The sequence below is a fragment of the Malurus melanocephalus genome, unplaced genomic scaffold, assembly GCF_030028575.1.
Source record: "Malurus melanocephalus ecotype Western Australia unplaced genomic scaffold, MMel_1.1 scaffold_82, whole genome shotgun sequence".
In the NCBI taxonomy this organism is placed as follows: Eukaryota; Metazoa; Chordata; class Aves; order Passeriformes; family Maluridae; genus Malurus; species Malurus melanocephalus.
In genome coordinates this window covers 226729-243126 of record NW_026623314.1, presented here as the reverse complement: position 1 = coordinate 243126, position 16398 = coordinate 226729, and the positions used below count along the sequence as shown (strand labels likewise).

The 16398-nt window shown below is 39.5% G+C and overlaps 1 protein-coding gene across 1 annotated transcript in view; it reads left to right on the top strand.

Annotated features, from left to right (window-relative positions):
* Window positions 1-6691: 6691 nt before the first annotated feature.
* PLEKHH2 (pleckstrin homology, MyTH4 and FERM domain containing H2) overlaps window positions 6692-16398 on the top strand; it is a 55102-nt gene continuing 45395 nt past the window's right edge. The window contains exons 1-2 of the mRNA XM_057367660.1: window positions 6692-6801; window positions 11033-11162. Coding sequence (XP_057223643.1) covers window positions 6722-6801; window positions 11033-11162 — 210 coding nt within the window. The 5' untranslated portion in view covers window positions 6692-6721. The remainder of the gene's footprint in view (window positions 6802-11032; window positions 11163-16398) is intronic.

Sequence of the window (16398 nt, the reverse complement as noted above, 5' to 3'; positions counted from 1 at the left end):
GTGCCGCCAGCCGCCAACCGCGGCGCTCCCCGCCCCCGSCCCGGCCCGGCCCCKCACGCCCGGGATCCCCGATCTGCTGCGCGGCGGGGCTCGCAGCCACTGCGGCTTTTCCTTGGCGAACACTTGCCCTAGCTAACAGACAGATGAAACAATGCGAATCACTGAATCACAGAATTGATTGGAAAAGCCCTTTTAGATCATCGCGTCCAACCCATGAGCGAACACCGCCATGGCACCGAGTGCCACGTCCAGTCTTTCCTTAGACACCTCCAGGCATGGTGACTCCAACAGCTCCCTGAGAAGCCCATCCCAGTGTCTAATCTCCCCTTCTGTGAATAAGTTTTTCCCGATGTCCAACCTGAACCTCCCCTGGTGCAGCTTAAGGCTGTGTCCTCTTGTCCTGTCTTCAGCTGCCTGGGACAGGGGGCAATGCCCACCTGGCTACAGCCTCTTTCAGGCAGTTAGAGAGGGTGAAAATGTCACCTCCGAGTCTCCCTTTTGGACTAGGTGAGCAACCTTATCAGCCTCAGCCATTCCTCATAGGATATGTGGTCCAGACCCTTCACCAGTTCCGCCACCCTTATGTGAACTCACTCCARAGTCACTGGCCTTTGTAAGGCATGACTAAATTTCCTTATTTTAAATTTACTCGCAACTTCGGGAAAAAMCGGTGGTAACTTTGGTGTTTCACGTGATGGCCTTAGCTGGTGTTTGTCACCAAGTACTTGCTCTCCCTCCTCATCTGCTGAATGTCCTCAGCAGGTTTAAATGGATGCTGTGTTTTCGGAGCCTAATGTACTGCACACAATGGCTGGTCAGCCTCCCTCCAGAGCCGACTACATTTCAGAGCCACAGGAAGCAAATGCTCGTTTGCATCCAAGGCAAATCCAGCTGTTCTAGTCACAARTCCTTTTCCCAAGGAGCAGAAAGAGGCTTGACTAAACACTTCACAAAAAATCCAGTAAACTTAATTTGAAAAGCACGCTCATTTGTTTCCTCACAACMATATCTCTTGATCTTTTCCAGCACTGTTTCGTTTGCACCACTTCTACATTTTCTAAAATTGTAAAATTATGAACCAAAGTCAGYTATTTTTTATATGTAAGTATTTATGCATTAATATATTTTCAAGCATTTGAAGAGAGCCTACAAGAAAGATGGAGGGAGACTATTTACAAGAGGATGTAGAAACAGGAGACGGGGGGGAATGGATTCAAACTTAAAGAGAATAGGTTTAGATCCAATGTTAGGAAGCAATTCTTCCCTGTAAGGGTGGAAAGGCACTGTTACAGGTTGCCCAGAGAAGCTGTAAATGCCTCATCCCTGGAAGTGTTCAAGGAGAAGTTGGATGGGGCTCTGAGCAACCTGGTCTAGTGAAAGGTGGCAGGGTGGAACAAGATGGTCTTTAAGGTCCCTTCCAACCCAAACCATTCTATAATTCTATGGTTTTTAGCCAGAGAAGATTTTTTTTTTAAAGTTTTCAACATCTATGTTCTGTGCCTTTCACAATCCAACCAGGTTTCATGTGAATATAATGTATGTAACAAGAACATAATTTGCAAGTGATAGATTATCAAATAGGGACAGCGTTTCCTGAGTCTGTGAGTTGTGTCTAGCAAAGGAGGAATCTTCCTTCTTTGTGATAATTATTATTGCAAATAGGGACTATTGTAAAATGCTAGCTCAACATAGCAGTCATGCTTCCACAAAGATTTAAGAGCAACAATATTTAGGTAAGGAAAAAGTGGAAAATATAACAAAACACATTCATTGCCAATTGACTTTCATCCAACAGTAATTTTTGTAACAATGTAAAGCAWGCAGAGGCCATTAGGGTCCCTCAACAAACCTCTGGATCCCTCTTTAACACTGAAGATGCACAGTGCCTTCTGACTTCTGACATGGTAATGATGAAAGGAATAGAGAAAAGATTTAACCACATACAATCWTATAAGGAAAGTAGTTTGAGTTTTYCTCTGTTGGTTTGTTGAGTTTTCCCTGTTTTGCATTCAGCCATTTCTAGGAAACTGACAAGTTATTTGGCACTMCCTGTCCCAGTGACCTACTCTAAATGCTGGATTATCTTCAGCTCAAAGAGAGASTGAATGTTCTTAAGTGATTTAACTTTCCAGACAAATCAGACAATTATCCTCATCCTCAGTGCAAGCAAAGTCTCCAGTTCCTTCAGCCCAGTTCAATACTTACATATTTTACATTCAGCATGATCCTCTTTCTACACAGTGGCCTATTTCAGGAAGTCTTTTCAAAGTTCCATCTCCACGTATTGCAGCTCATTTTCTGTAACACTATATCTAGTAACTTTCTCTTTTCCAAAAGAGCTTTACTCTCCCCAAGTTTTTCCAGTTAGGGAACTGTCAGCTAACACCTGAAGAATTCACACTTCGTAGTGCAATGAAAGCAAAGAGTCATCTAAAGGAATGAAATGATAACATGAAACACCCACACATGTCAATTGCTCTGTTCTCTAAGAACAAGTTTCCCGTACTCAAAATACCTTACTCAGAACTAGCTCACATACCACCACTCAGGGGTTATGAGGTTTAACCTCCTTGAGAAGGTAAGGCAYTCTGGTTTTGTAATTTCTGATCTGCTCATAAGGAGCAACAGAACCTTGAATTACGGATGCTGTGGCTGTGTTGTGCTCTACTGTGTGMCAGAGATCCTGCCAGAGACCAAAAAAAGCCTCAGAGCACTAGAAATTGCTAGGGAGAGAATAAAAACCAACCAAGAAAACATTGCTATGTTGCTGCACAAATACACCTACGCCTGGAACACTGTGTGCAGAATGTGGTAGGACTGCCAGAGGTGTGAGGTAGAGTATGAAGGTTGGCCAAAGGTAGAGAGGGGCATCTGTCTGTGAAACCATTAAAGTGAATTGGTAACTTCACTCTGAAAGACAAGATGGAATATGACAGAASTTTCTAAGAATATTTTTCATTGTTTTTGTAAAAATTTGGGGCATCAAGTGAAACAAGCAGGTGGCATGTCCAAAATTAAATTAATTATTTAAACTAAGGAGATCATMATCATAGGACATTTTGGATCTTTAAAATCATGATTGTTCAAACGCAACTGGACTAAATCATGAGGGTGGGGGAAAAAACCCAAAAAATTTCAAACCACAAAACTTCTGGCTCACCAAGTCCCTGAACCACTAGTGACTGGGAGAGTACTCTGGGGTAATGACACTTCCCTGGGCAGTGTCTGAGGACAAGAGTTAAGTGACAAGTGCCAGTCTGGCTGACCAGGTACAGCCATTTTTACTGGGATGTCACTGGATTTATACTCACGGACTTTACAGTTTTGACAAATCAACATCCACCCGTGAAAATTCTTCTCAAAGGAAATTATCTAACCCACACTGGTGGAAACTTTAATGTTTAAGCTGTACATTCTAGCCTTCTTGACCTATGCCTATGCCAGTAAGAGAATATGTTACATTTTATGTGTCTTTCAGTTGGACATGATGATATCATTTGAAAACTCTCAAGGAATTTATTATTTAGAGCAATATAGAATTTTACCACACCGTGGCGCCAGATAATTAAAAAGAGGTTGAGGTGTTAAAGGGAAGCCAGGGACCTTCTCATAAACTGTAGTTTTCTTAATCAGAAAAAGCCTTTATTACTAACTGAAGTAACTCCAGATTCTTCCATTCAAAGGTACCAAAGCACAAATACTAGAGGCAATTGAGATAAAATGCTCTTTTTCTGTCACTGAAAGACAAATCATAGCCTTGRAACAGCAACATTTTAAGTCATCTCATAATAATAATTGAACAGGAATGATCTTTCTAGCYTCCTCGCCTTCACTTAAACAATACCTTAAAAGTTTTCTGTCAAGAAAGATCAAGATACTTTTAAATTAATTTGACCATCACCTGAAACTTACCTGTTTATTTGTATCACAGTTTTGTATTTGCAACTAGTATAAAAAATGGGAACTTTTTTCTCTATTGCAGGTCTCAAATGTATATGTCATCYTTTCAAAGAATCCACTCAAAAACAAACCTTCAGAAAACACAGAAAACTCCAAAATCTAAGGTTTTGGAATCACAAGATGTTTCCTGGCATRTATCTCCAACTGTAGACACACATAGCAATCTGAAATACCTAAACTTAAATTGTTCCRATATTTATCTATGTAAAAAAGGACCAGAAAAAGCTCCTTTTCTCCTGATGGTGTAAGGTCCTGGTTCAGCATGTCAGAATGACGTTCTACATACGCGGGAAAGTCTCATAAACCCAAACTTTTACATTCTACTTGCAGATTTGATGACAACTTGATCATCTCTGGAATGAAGCTAGTGGCGTTTTTTTGGATTAGCTTCCACACTCCAGAGTAGATGTTTTGCAATACAATGTTCATAATCCTTTTTAACAAATGGGGTTATTGTTTAACAAGACAACCAGCAACTTAGATCTTATTTTCTTGCATTTAGTCAATTACAGACAGTTAAAACTGCAACATCTTCAGCCCACATGGAGGCTAACATTTAGAATTCAAATTATAGAAAGAAATATTTCATAATGTTTTGACTTTGGTTCACTTCTATAAGGAGCCAGCTAACAAATGATCACTCCAAAGTGCAAATACCCGATCTTGCAGTTTGCTTCTRCAGTGTATTGTGTATCAGTTTGTTGCATTTTCATGCCCACACTTTCAGGAATATGTGCAGATTTATTACTGCTTGCATGTAACTTCCATCAGCAACAACAGTAGGGAGGAAGAACTCTCTTCCTGAGACTGTTCTTACATGTACAATAGTCTTCTATGTCTTGGCCTGGAAGATTTATGGTTTTCCCCCTTGCTTTCTATGTACAAAGAAACAAAGTTGTATTTTGTATTTTTGTATTCTGTTCATGCATCCCAGTTGTTCCACTGGTAATTCCATTCCCTTCAGTAACTGAATCCAGATTCTAGCCACCTCTATGTACTTTACAGCTAAGGGTAATTGAGAGAAAATCCTGAATATCCCTATTCCTTCTTCCAGAATATTTTTCAAGMCTCTTTATGTATCAGTTTAGAGAGCTGCATGATTGTAGAGCATTTTTATTACTTGAGGGCAGTGAAAATGTCAATCCGCCAAACAGACAGAAACACACAGAGCGGGCAGGCTTTGCTCTCCCTCTTGTGGTCCAAGCACGTCATTCCTGCAGCCTCCTCTAGCTCTGTCACTGAATTCAAACGCTTTCTGCACACTTGGGAGTATGCAAAGAGAGACAGAGTGCCGCTAGAACCGGGACACAATATGAATAAGGGTTTAGCCAATGCTAAATCATTTKGTGTAGCTCTCATTAGGAACTAAATTATGATTTTGATTCTTTTGGCTAAACCTTTTAATCCAAAGAAAAGTTTTTTTCCAACTTATGTGTTTTTAACGTAGCTTGAACTCTAGACAGGAGGTATCAGGTGGAAAACAATGCACTCCTTGCTATACCTCCAATTATGTTTTTAACACTCTTTTCAGCGCCCACTGTTAAAAAAATACATGAAGCACTTCGGAAAGTACCAGCAAATGAAACAGTTTCAGTGAAGTTGTTTGGATACTCTAAGGTCACTGCAAGTGAGTGGAAAATTGGAGCGTGTACTGAACTGAATAGGAAAAAATGAAATTGTGTGTATAACCAGATGGGGAGTATTTCAGCCTCTAAGACCTTTTTTTTTCTTTTTTTTCTTTTTTTTTTTCTTTTTTTTTCTTTTTTTTTTTTTTTTTTTTTTTTTTTTTTTTTTTTTTTTTTTTTTTTTTTTTTCCAAAGAGAAAACTGCTCTTTAAATGACTCACAGATGAATGTGAGAAAGGAGTTTACTCTGCACACCTACATTATAAATAACCACCAGAGAGGAATGGTGCAGTGTGGTTTGTTTATGCATGAGAAGAGTCTGTGAAACATTCTGCCTCCATAAATCATAATCCAAATAAAATACAACCCTTGAATCTCAGTCCAAATCAACATGGGTATGAGGACGATTCCTCTACATGCCAGACAACATACTATTTCCAAACACTTTGTAATACTTCAGACGGTCTTTTGGAAGAGACAGAGACGGCTGGTTACCTGAGATGTACTCTGAGCTCTTTTCAGCCGGAGGGGACCAAGAGCCTGCTACCAGCACTACTCGGCAGCACATGCACCTGCTGCTTTATCCCGGCTGGAACTCGAATGCAAAGTGCTGTTACCTATCGGACAGGGCAGCTCAGTGAGACCCGTTTAGTCCGTAATATCCCCGGCATCGCTCCGGGGACCGCACGGTTCCAACCCTCCGGTTTATACCTAACAAATGATCTTTCACAAGACGTGTAATTTAAATTACAGTAAACTCCAATCTTGGAGCCGACGAACTGCATGCAGAGCAARCGGATGCTTCTTCTTAGCATCGTCACCGAAACTAAGGGAAAGMATTCCTAATTCACAAAAGAACTCTGCGCTGGGACAGGGGTACTGGCAGGCCGTCTCTCCCTGGGACCCTGGCCGGGACCCGGTCGGGGCAGGAGAACACGGGGGAAACGGCGGTCCCGGGAGCCCGCCGCACCGGCACGGCCAGCCCGGGCAGGGCCCCCGGCTCCGAGCCGCTCCTCCCGCCGCTGCCGGGGCCGCAGAGCCGCGCTAGCCCCGCCCGGGAGCCCCGCCGGGGGCGGCCCCGCTGCTCAGTGGCCGCTTCGGCCGTCGCTCAGGCGGCCGCGCCGCTCGCTGTGGGGATGGTGGGGCGGGTGCCGAGGGGCGCGGGAGGCGCSCACAGCCCGGACGGCGCCCGTCGCGGCGAGCCACGGCCGGCCAGGTTTGACCTCCCTTTCCTTGCCCCCTTCCCTCCCTCGGCGAATGGGGCCGCGCCCGGGCCGGCCCCCGGCCCTTCCCGGCGGAGTGTCGCTCCSGGCGGCGGGACAGCCGGCGCGGTGCCCCTCGGGTGACACCGGCGGGCGGCGGGTGGCGGAGGGTGATGCTGGGTCGGGTCACCGCGGGCTGTCGGGTCACGGCAGGACCCCRGGCTGTCCCCAGGCGGTGTCCCTGCGGCTGGGGACTGGGGCGCCTGAAGTCCCGTAAGGTCCCGTAAGGTCCAGGCTCCTCTCGTCCCGTTGGGGGTGCCGCTGTCGCATCCCTGCCGTCCTCCCAAAAACAGAAGGGCGAGAAGAACACAACTCCCAAACAAACGTGCAAGATTACTATATTTTTGAGGTGCCAGCTTTCAGAATTTAAAAATATTAAACACTGGTATGTGGTGTGGTGTCACGCTGCGACTTAAAAATTGCTGTCATCAGGAAAAGGATATAAAATGATCTTCTGTGCCTTAGACAAGCATTTGGCACTGGGATGCCGAGCARGCAGTAATGAGCTGGGAGGTGGCAGCCTGGCCCCTGAAATCAGGGGGCTGTGGGAGTCTGCACCAGGGGCTGGACTGGGCGAGCACTGCCTGGGTCGCTTCACGGAAACCTTATCGATACTTAGGAAACAGCAGAAAAAGCGTTTGTAAATCAAATGTTGAAGGAAGTTTTAAATAGCTGAGGCAACAGTTTGTCTGAGCATAGAATTATGCAAAATGAGTCAAATGGAAAATAAAGTTAGCAGTGTTCGGAGGTGAGTAAGGGCCTTGGCCAGCAATAAACCTGAGAATGACTTCCTTGATTCCTAAACAGGTCCACTTTGTGTCTCATCCCTTCCCTTCTCCAGTCCAATCTTTATGGAACGAAAAATATTTAAAAGTGCCGAGTTTGGGTGAAAGATGGAAGAAAGGGACTTGAAATTCAAGAGGTATGGTCCAAATGCATTTAAGCTGGTAAACATTTTAGGATGGTGAAGGGAATCCACTCTGTGCTTGCACAAACCCACGCCTGAAACAGAAGAACTTACAAAGCTTTCCCAGCAGTGAAAGGACATCCAGAACATACAGACAGAATATGAAGCCTTTAGTTAAACACTGCATTTTATTGAAAACAGAGGAAAACACTGACAGTGTGATCAGGAATATGTAGATTTTTTAACATGTTTCAAAAAGCTAGAACATAGTTCCCTCCCCTCTGAAATGTATTTTGATAATTTCCAAGCAGACAGCAAAGAAAAGGAAATTATATCAATCCTTTTGGGGAGAATGTGACATTCTGACTCCTTGAAGCCTAGAAAGAGGTTTGTAAATTTGAAAAATGATAAAAGACGAATTTAATCTTTCCAGACTTGTCAAACTTGTCTCAATTAATTTTTGATAACATAATTAGAACTTAAGGCTTTAATGTGCACTTTTTTTACTTTACTTTTCAAAAGATTTAATTTTTCAAGACTCAGGGGAAACAGAGGGCTTTGCGGTGGGAACTGGAGCAGGAAGAAGGGGCGGACTCTGTGTAGGTTTGAGTGCTGATTCAGAGTACTCTATTAAGCCAAGAGAAGATGAACTCATTTTTATCCTCCCTTGGGGAATCAGACAAGAAACAGGAAGTCATTGATTCTAAGTAAGATCATTCACTCTGCAATTGTAAACAGTGTATTATGTGCCTGTAAATATTTCCAGAACTCAGTGGCTTGTTGGAAAATACAAAGTAAATTATTACAATCTCTAGCRAACAACCCACAATAAAAAGAGTTATTTTCAATCTTTTTATCCATAATGTTTATGCAGTGGAATATTAATGAGTTTGGACATTGAGAAACTACTTGGCTGGACACACTGTTCACTGCCAGAAATCCATCTAGTCAAATGTTTTGTCTGTTGAAAGACAAACATTTTTAACTCCACCCTGTAATATTGTGCCCTACCAAAAAGCAAGAATTCTTTCATTACTTGACCCATTTGTATTTTCATGCCACAAACGCTGAAATATCCCACTGTTAACCAGATGTTTGCCTCATCCATTTCTGTCTTATGTAGCTGCAATTGGTTAAAAAGGAAAAACCTAAGAAATCCTAGTCTAATAGTATATTGCCACTCTTCATTACTTAGGAGAGCAGAATCCAGATCAATCTGCAGCTRAAAYCATTTCTTCCCTCTGAAGTAGGAGAAGCTGCTGCTTGGAAGTACCACCTTCCCCTCTTGAACGGAGGGAATTCTGTGTAAGGAGAGAGGAGCATGGATTAGGGGCAAGACAGTGAGCAACTTATTTCCCTGACAGCCCAGGGAATTTTCAGCCAAGCTCMAAAGATGGGGGAGAATGGAAAAAGGCAGCAGAGGTGTCTCAGTCATTTTGGAGAATTGTAGTTGCAATGCTTCTGTTTAGAATGTGGGTGTTGTASGATTGGCTTAGGAAACTATTTTAATAACACACTTAAGTCCTAGTGATTCCATGGGGATTCCTGAGTGGGACATTCCTGAACAAGGATAGTTGTAAACTCTGGCTTAGCAGCTTGAGTCGTAGCCTGCAGACCAAAAGGAAGAAAGAGCAAAAAAATGGAGCAGTTATTTTCAGTCAAGTGATTGTGGTGAAAACSTGCAAACCTCAGTTTTTCTTTCCTGGTTTTCCTTCTAAGTTAAGGTATGGAATAAAAGAAACAAAGAATTCAGGATATGAGAAAGGAAAGAAGGTTTTGAGCCAGAGTTTTTTACCTGTTTAGTTATAATGAAGTTGAGAGTCATGTGAGACACAGGAAATATAGAAGAGAAATAGAAAATATTGTACCAAAGARAAGTGAAGGACCTTTTGGAATCCTCCTCATGAATTTGATCTGTCTTGTGGTGCTTTTCCTTTTTTCTTCCTATTGTCAGAAACAATGAAAAAGACAAATTCGTAGGTCTTTCAGCTCCACCTGAGGGCTTTCAAGACACAGGGAGGAAAGAAAGTGCTTGAAGTTGGGATTCTGGCGGCCTGGGATGGTCATGGCAGGGTGCTCTTGGTGGCATCACTTATTCATCCATGCTGTGTCAGGACTTGCACTGTGGGGATCTGTATTATCCATAATCTTCCCGTGTCAGCATCCTGCATCACTGCAAGTGGCTACATCCTGCTACATTGCAGTGTCACGCTGTTCAGATGACAAATATGATTTGGTTTTTCTTGTGATCTCCCAGCAGCCTTCCACTGAATGGTGTTTTTTATATGTTTGTTATTTCTGAGATAAATTGGATACTTAGGGKCTATTCAGGCTTTATTTTCAAAGCCAAACCAAAGTGTCCAGAACCTTGCAAAGGCCAGGCCTTTACTTAGCAGGGGAACTTCTTGGACTGAATGGTTGCATTCAGCCATCCACTTTATTAACTATCTACAAATAATTGGAATACAACAAAGCCCAGTCCTTCTGCTTACACATAGATGATTTTCTTGGCTTCTCAGACTCAAACCATGATGAGCCAGCTCTCATCCTGACTAATTTTTCCAGCAATTTCCAGCACGCTTGTCCAGGAGGGCATTGAGATTAATTTCCAGAAGGCATGAGCAGTTAAATGCGGATAAAAGCACAGATTTGAGACAGAAATATGCTTGAACCAGGATGTCCTGAGATCTGCAACAGCTAATGCAAAAGGATTGTTTTTCTTGTAGAGGGGTCTTTAGGGACTGTTTGCTCACCCACCTCTACATYTGGAATCAGAAACTCCCCCTTCCATGTCATTAAGGATATTGAATTTTAAAGGCAATWTGATTAAGCAGAAGAATTTTAAAATACTTTTAAAAATACTTTTAAAATTAAACTTGCATAAAACCAAATGTGCTAATAACTCAACAGGCAGTTACACCTATGTAAGGCATTTGATAAACAAAAGCTCATTTCCCTACAAGCCTCTCCTGAATGAGAAAGGATATATGCAGTARTTGAAGATTAAAATGTGTGATGTGTCTCTGCTTATCAAGAAAAACTAATTGCAGCCATAGAATAATCAAAGAAAATGCAACMCAGATTTCAGAATTTGATAGTTATGAAATACAGATTAAATTAACATACTCTCACTAAGTTTTATGAAACTGTGCTTGTATAAAATTTGGGGGCATTCTTGAGATTCATATAAAATAGGTTAGTATGCATATTAAAATAAAGTCAGATATTAAATACAGACTGAATTTGACTTAGGGATTTTTTTCCCTTTCTTTTTCCAGCATAAATATGGCTGAACTTTCAGAGCCAGAAGGTACTGTAAACTGGAAGGAAAGATGTTTAACTTTGGAGTCACAGTTAATGAAATTTCGTCTCCAGGCAAGCAAGATCAGAGAATTGTTAGCAGAAAAGGTACGTCTCATGGGATGAATTTTCATGATGTATAAATTATTTTATTTTATTACGGGGGCTGATCACATGTCATGGTTTGAGATTACAAGTACTGAGATTTTTTCAGAAGGGGAAAAATAGCATTTTACAACAAAATATATGGAAAATGTGTATGCTTTAATGCTGTGAAGGAATTTTACACATCAGAATTGCCAGCAAGAAGTTATCATTTTCAAGTAAGAGCAACTGGCAACTTGCCTGCAGAGAAAAATATATATCCAGTAATCACTTTTACAACATTGATGTTAATATTTAACACATGTATTAAGTATTTGAGATGTGATTTAAGACACAGAAATSATCACAGAGAAAATCCAGAAGTATTATTTTCCCCAGTATTCCCTAATGAATCGCATAATTTACCAGACTTCATTTTCCTGTAAGAAGACATCTCCAACTATGGTTCATCATCTGAGTCTCTGGATCCAGAAAGCTGAAAAGTATTGTAGCATTTAATTTGAAAAATATTGTTTAAATATTTACTTTATTTTGCAGTAGAGAAACATTTCACTTGGCATATTCAAATATGTGTATCCCAACAGTCAGTTGTAATTGAGCCCATATTTGAAATATAAAACCTGCACCATTTTATTTATCTGGTAACATTTTGACAGAACAAGGCAATTAAACAAGTACAAGAGAYAAATCATCTTAGAGATTTATTGGAACTATGTCATTGTTAAAACTCACTTCAGTGAATTTTAAATKATAAAGTTTTATTGTAGTAACTCTTCTATGAGCTAAATTTTCCATCAATAGCTCCCTGCTAAAGAAAAATAAAATTCAGATAATCTGATGTAAGTTAATGCTTCTCTTTTGTGGATTTATCCATTCTCCCTTTGAAGCCATAAATACTTTTAATCTCCATGTTTAGTTCTCTATGAATCATTCCCATTTTACTATGTTTTGGTGGGGACAAGGGCTAAATAGTATTAAAGCAGCAAGAAAGATATTTTTTTTATTTACAAAGAACCCTGGATGATATACAGGGTTCCAGATGTGTTCCAGTCCTTTCCTAATAATGCTTGACATGCTTTTCTTTGTCAAAGAAAAATTTAAATTAACAATTGAGTATGTTTTCATAGAGATACCTATCTTAATTCCAGAACTGACTTGAAGACCTTTAGATTACTGTTATTTGTCATCTATTATTTTATTGACTGTCTACTAAATCTTTTAAGGACCTATTTGTAAATCTTGCTTGTCAGAAAGCTTTTCCTGAGAACAAAATAGCACCAAAACCTTTGGTGCTTCACTGCCCAGTGTCTGTTACCAAATTTCACCCCTGAACAGCAATGAACACTCAACAGATCTCTGCAGATCTCTCCTGATAGCTGCTGGTCACTGCAGGAAGTAAGCAATAATGTTCTACTTTTTTTAAAGCCAGTTTTTTAATTCATGGAGGGACAGTTCTTCTTACCCCATGGCTTTTGGTTTCCTCAAAACACTTTGCAAAATCCAAATMATTTTAATAAGCAGACCCTCCCTATCTTCAGCCTTGGTGATCCCCTCAAAACTTCATTAGCTTTGTAAGCAAAGGCCCTTCTTTTTAAGGGCCATTGTAACTCTTTCTTTACCTATAATACTTATCCACATGTACACTAATTTTACTGTTAGATTTTCTACTAATTTGTTTACTACAGACATCAGGCTTAGAGCTCAGTAGTTGGTTCAACCATGTCATCCAGTTCTTGACTGAATAAAATTTGGCTATTTATTACTATTCATTTTATCTATTCATGGCCTTATATGTTCTATGGTGGCACTAAAACTCAGTTTGAGATGGGGAAAAAAATGGAATCAAGCAATTTAGTATTTTCTGTATTAGACTTCATTTCATTAAGTAGGCATTAAAATTTAGAGCAATTTAAAATAACTTTCAATAAAAAAACTTGTTTAATAATACCAAATTCCATGGAAATAGTAGTTTTATACTTARTACTCCAAATAGTTCTGCTTTGGCATAACTAAATATATTGCTGTTAWAAAGCAGTGTAGTTGAAACACCTTAATTGTTTCCTAATCTTGCAATTTTTCTCTATGGCAAACTCATTGAARAGGTCTTGCAGAATATTAGGTTTTGGAAGAACAACAAGCTGTGCAAAAGCTATCCTGTGAAATTTCATTTAAGAATTAAAAAAAAAATCAAAAAAGGAAAACTACTTGTGCCTTTCATTGTAGTTAGCAAGGCTTATAGATGAGCAAGTTATTATCATCAGTCTTGGAGGAGAACATCCATCAAAGAGTGCAATCCTGGCTGCTGTAACAATTAGCAGATCACTGGATGGTTACACAGTTAGAATTGTTAGATCAGAGATACCTGTTCTGTCTTTTTACCCCATGTGGATCATTGAATTTTGGGTTGGAAGTCAAGTGGCTAAACATTGGACATGACTTTCCTGGCAACTTCCCAGCAGCAGTAACTACCAGGCTTTATGCAGCTGCTGTTGATTATAGTTTTGGCAACCAAAAAGTTAAGATTCATGAACAGCACTTCAGAAAACTATCTGAGTTTAAAAAAAAGATTTTAGAAATTTGAATGCTTTCTATTCTGCTATTCACTTTGTTCATTTACAGTTTGTATTTACAGGCTCTTAGCTGCTGGAAATGTCCTGTTAAATTAATAGCAATGTATGCATAATCATGTAATTTCAAATATCAACAAATATATTAAAAAAGACCCAAATAAACAGAATAAGAGGAATAAAATCACAAATCTTCAGGACTGTGACTGAAATAAAGAATTCAAAGGCAAATTACTCTCTCTCTCATCTATGAGAAATACAACTCTGAAATAGATAAAAAAAATTCAGAACTTGTCATGTTATTGCTCTCTTGGTATAGTTTGCTTTATCTGTGTTTACATGAGTTATACATGGGAGAAATGTTTTCTGTTGAAGACCACAGGTCCAACAAGTATTCAGCTGGGATAATTTGACATAATACTCTCCAGAGCACAGCATTAGTAGACTTCATGAAAAATTATCCTTCTCCTTACTTTACCACTTTGACTTTTTAATATGAATCTTTCACTCATAAACTAGAATTCAGCTGGGATACRTATCAAAGTCTGCTCACAACTTAAKAAAATTAGGCCRTATTCATCTGCAAATTYAGCAATCTTGCACAATTCAAAAGCAACGATATAAAAATGGGCACTAAAGAATTGGCATGTATTTCTGAGCTGGTTACATTTGCCCATAATCCAGTAGTTTTTTTCACGTTTTAATTTTTGAAATTTTACAGATGATTCTCAGTATTTGTTAAAGGAAAGATAAACTCACACTAGTTTGAAATTGAACGGCATGGAATTGTTAAAAAAACAATTTCCCAAGACTTATATTTGGGGAAAAGTRAAGTGAGTAATGAAGACCCAGTTGGCCAGTAGTTGATGGTCATCCAGATATTAATGATAAAAGAATAGTACASCTGATGTCAGCCTTTATAGGGCTTTCTCAARTTTTTACCTGTTACAGAATGAAATAATTGGCAAAGCTCAGAAATAATTCTCACTTTAGTTTGATCGGCACAGGCCTTTATTTGTGGTTTTGTTTACAATCATCTCTATGCTATGAAATGTGTACTGAAACATTGAACAATAGCAGCAGTGTTCCACTTCAAAACAGCATCAAAATCACAGTACTGTGGTGTGACAGATGTAAAACCCTGTGGGTATTATACTATGTAATTGTTGTAGAAAACTGAGTAAGAATGATACTGTGGCAAAACCAGGGAGAATTGATGGTAATTTCCTTCTCTGCCTGTRTTTGAGAGGTGTCTCTACAAGACAGTGTAATCAGGGAAAGGAGTTCACATCCTATTATACTGTGTGCATGACTTCCCAGAAGCAGCCACTGGGTTTTTCCCCTTATACTTGTTGTATAATTTAGTCTAAAAGCAGATTTAAATAAGGGATATCTTGAATCTAGCCACTTCCAATATTTGTGTATGACCTKTGTGAGTCTGTAAATGTATTCTGGCTGGATTAATTGAAGCACTTTCCTTACACACTAGAAAGCAAATACCTTTGAAAAGTTATTTTGTTTAATAGCACCCCTGAAAACAAATGAACAATTGTGATGAAAAGTTTCARCTGTATTAGAATAATACAGAAAATATCTAATTTTTAAAAACAAACTGTTTACTATGTTCTGTAAGTTTAGGAAGYACTCATCCTTGAAAATCAGCTGAGGAGTTTGAGAAATTTGCATTATAAATGTGTTGCAGCAGYATGGCTACCAGAGCTTAAATTTTTTACTGAACTTGCGGAGAAGAGAAAGAAGCAAGGGAATATACAGTGTTTTCAGAAAACTTAATCCATTCCCTGTTGTTTATTTGTTTTTAATATTTCTTCCTTTTGCCAAGGAAAGAGTCTATATTTATAAATGTARCATGCAAAGAAAGAGACCTTGTTGGAGTTTTAAGCAGAAGCTGCTGCTGTAAGTGGGAGAGGTCTTTACAGGAATTTCAGGAATGATGTAGAAAGTATCCTAGTACGCCAAATTTAGGATGACTGTGAAACTGAGTTTTAAGCAGAAGCCTGTATTTTAATGTATCTTGAGCCTTATGTGTATGAGGAGTTTACGAAAAACCCCTTTGTTTAGTAAAAGATTACATGTTTCTACTGCAAGGTTAGCTTCCAGCTGGCATTTGAARTCATAGGAAAAGTTGGTGACCTTCATTCTTTTCTCAGTAAGTGCTTTTTTCACCTAAAATGTGCATGCTATATCAGATATAAAGTTGATGTTCTTACTGCTAAAAAGTCATTTTAGTAGAACTACAGAGCTGTGTTAAATTCCCACTTGGGCAGCCTCCACTGAATTTCTTTTTCATCAGACCCCATAAGGACTGAATATGGCACTGACCCAAATGCTGCATTATGGGCTGTCCAGTAATACTCAGCCTTCCTATGAACGTCTCCAAGTTTGTTTCCTGCAGTGCTGAGGGTCTGTATGTAATGCTTTAAGTGATTTTCAACAAATATAAATTATTAGGAGTGAGAATTCTTTTCATGTGTACTTTGTTTTAACCTTCCACTTGGATATTCTCTATATACATGCTCAGCTGGCAACGAGTGTGTACGTCACAAATGCAGTATTATTTATGCTTTCTGAACCGATTGTGAAAATTGAATGGTAACCAATTCTTAGGCCAAATATTATTTTCACTWTATTCCAAAGCATAACACATTCTGGAC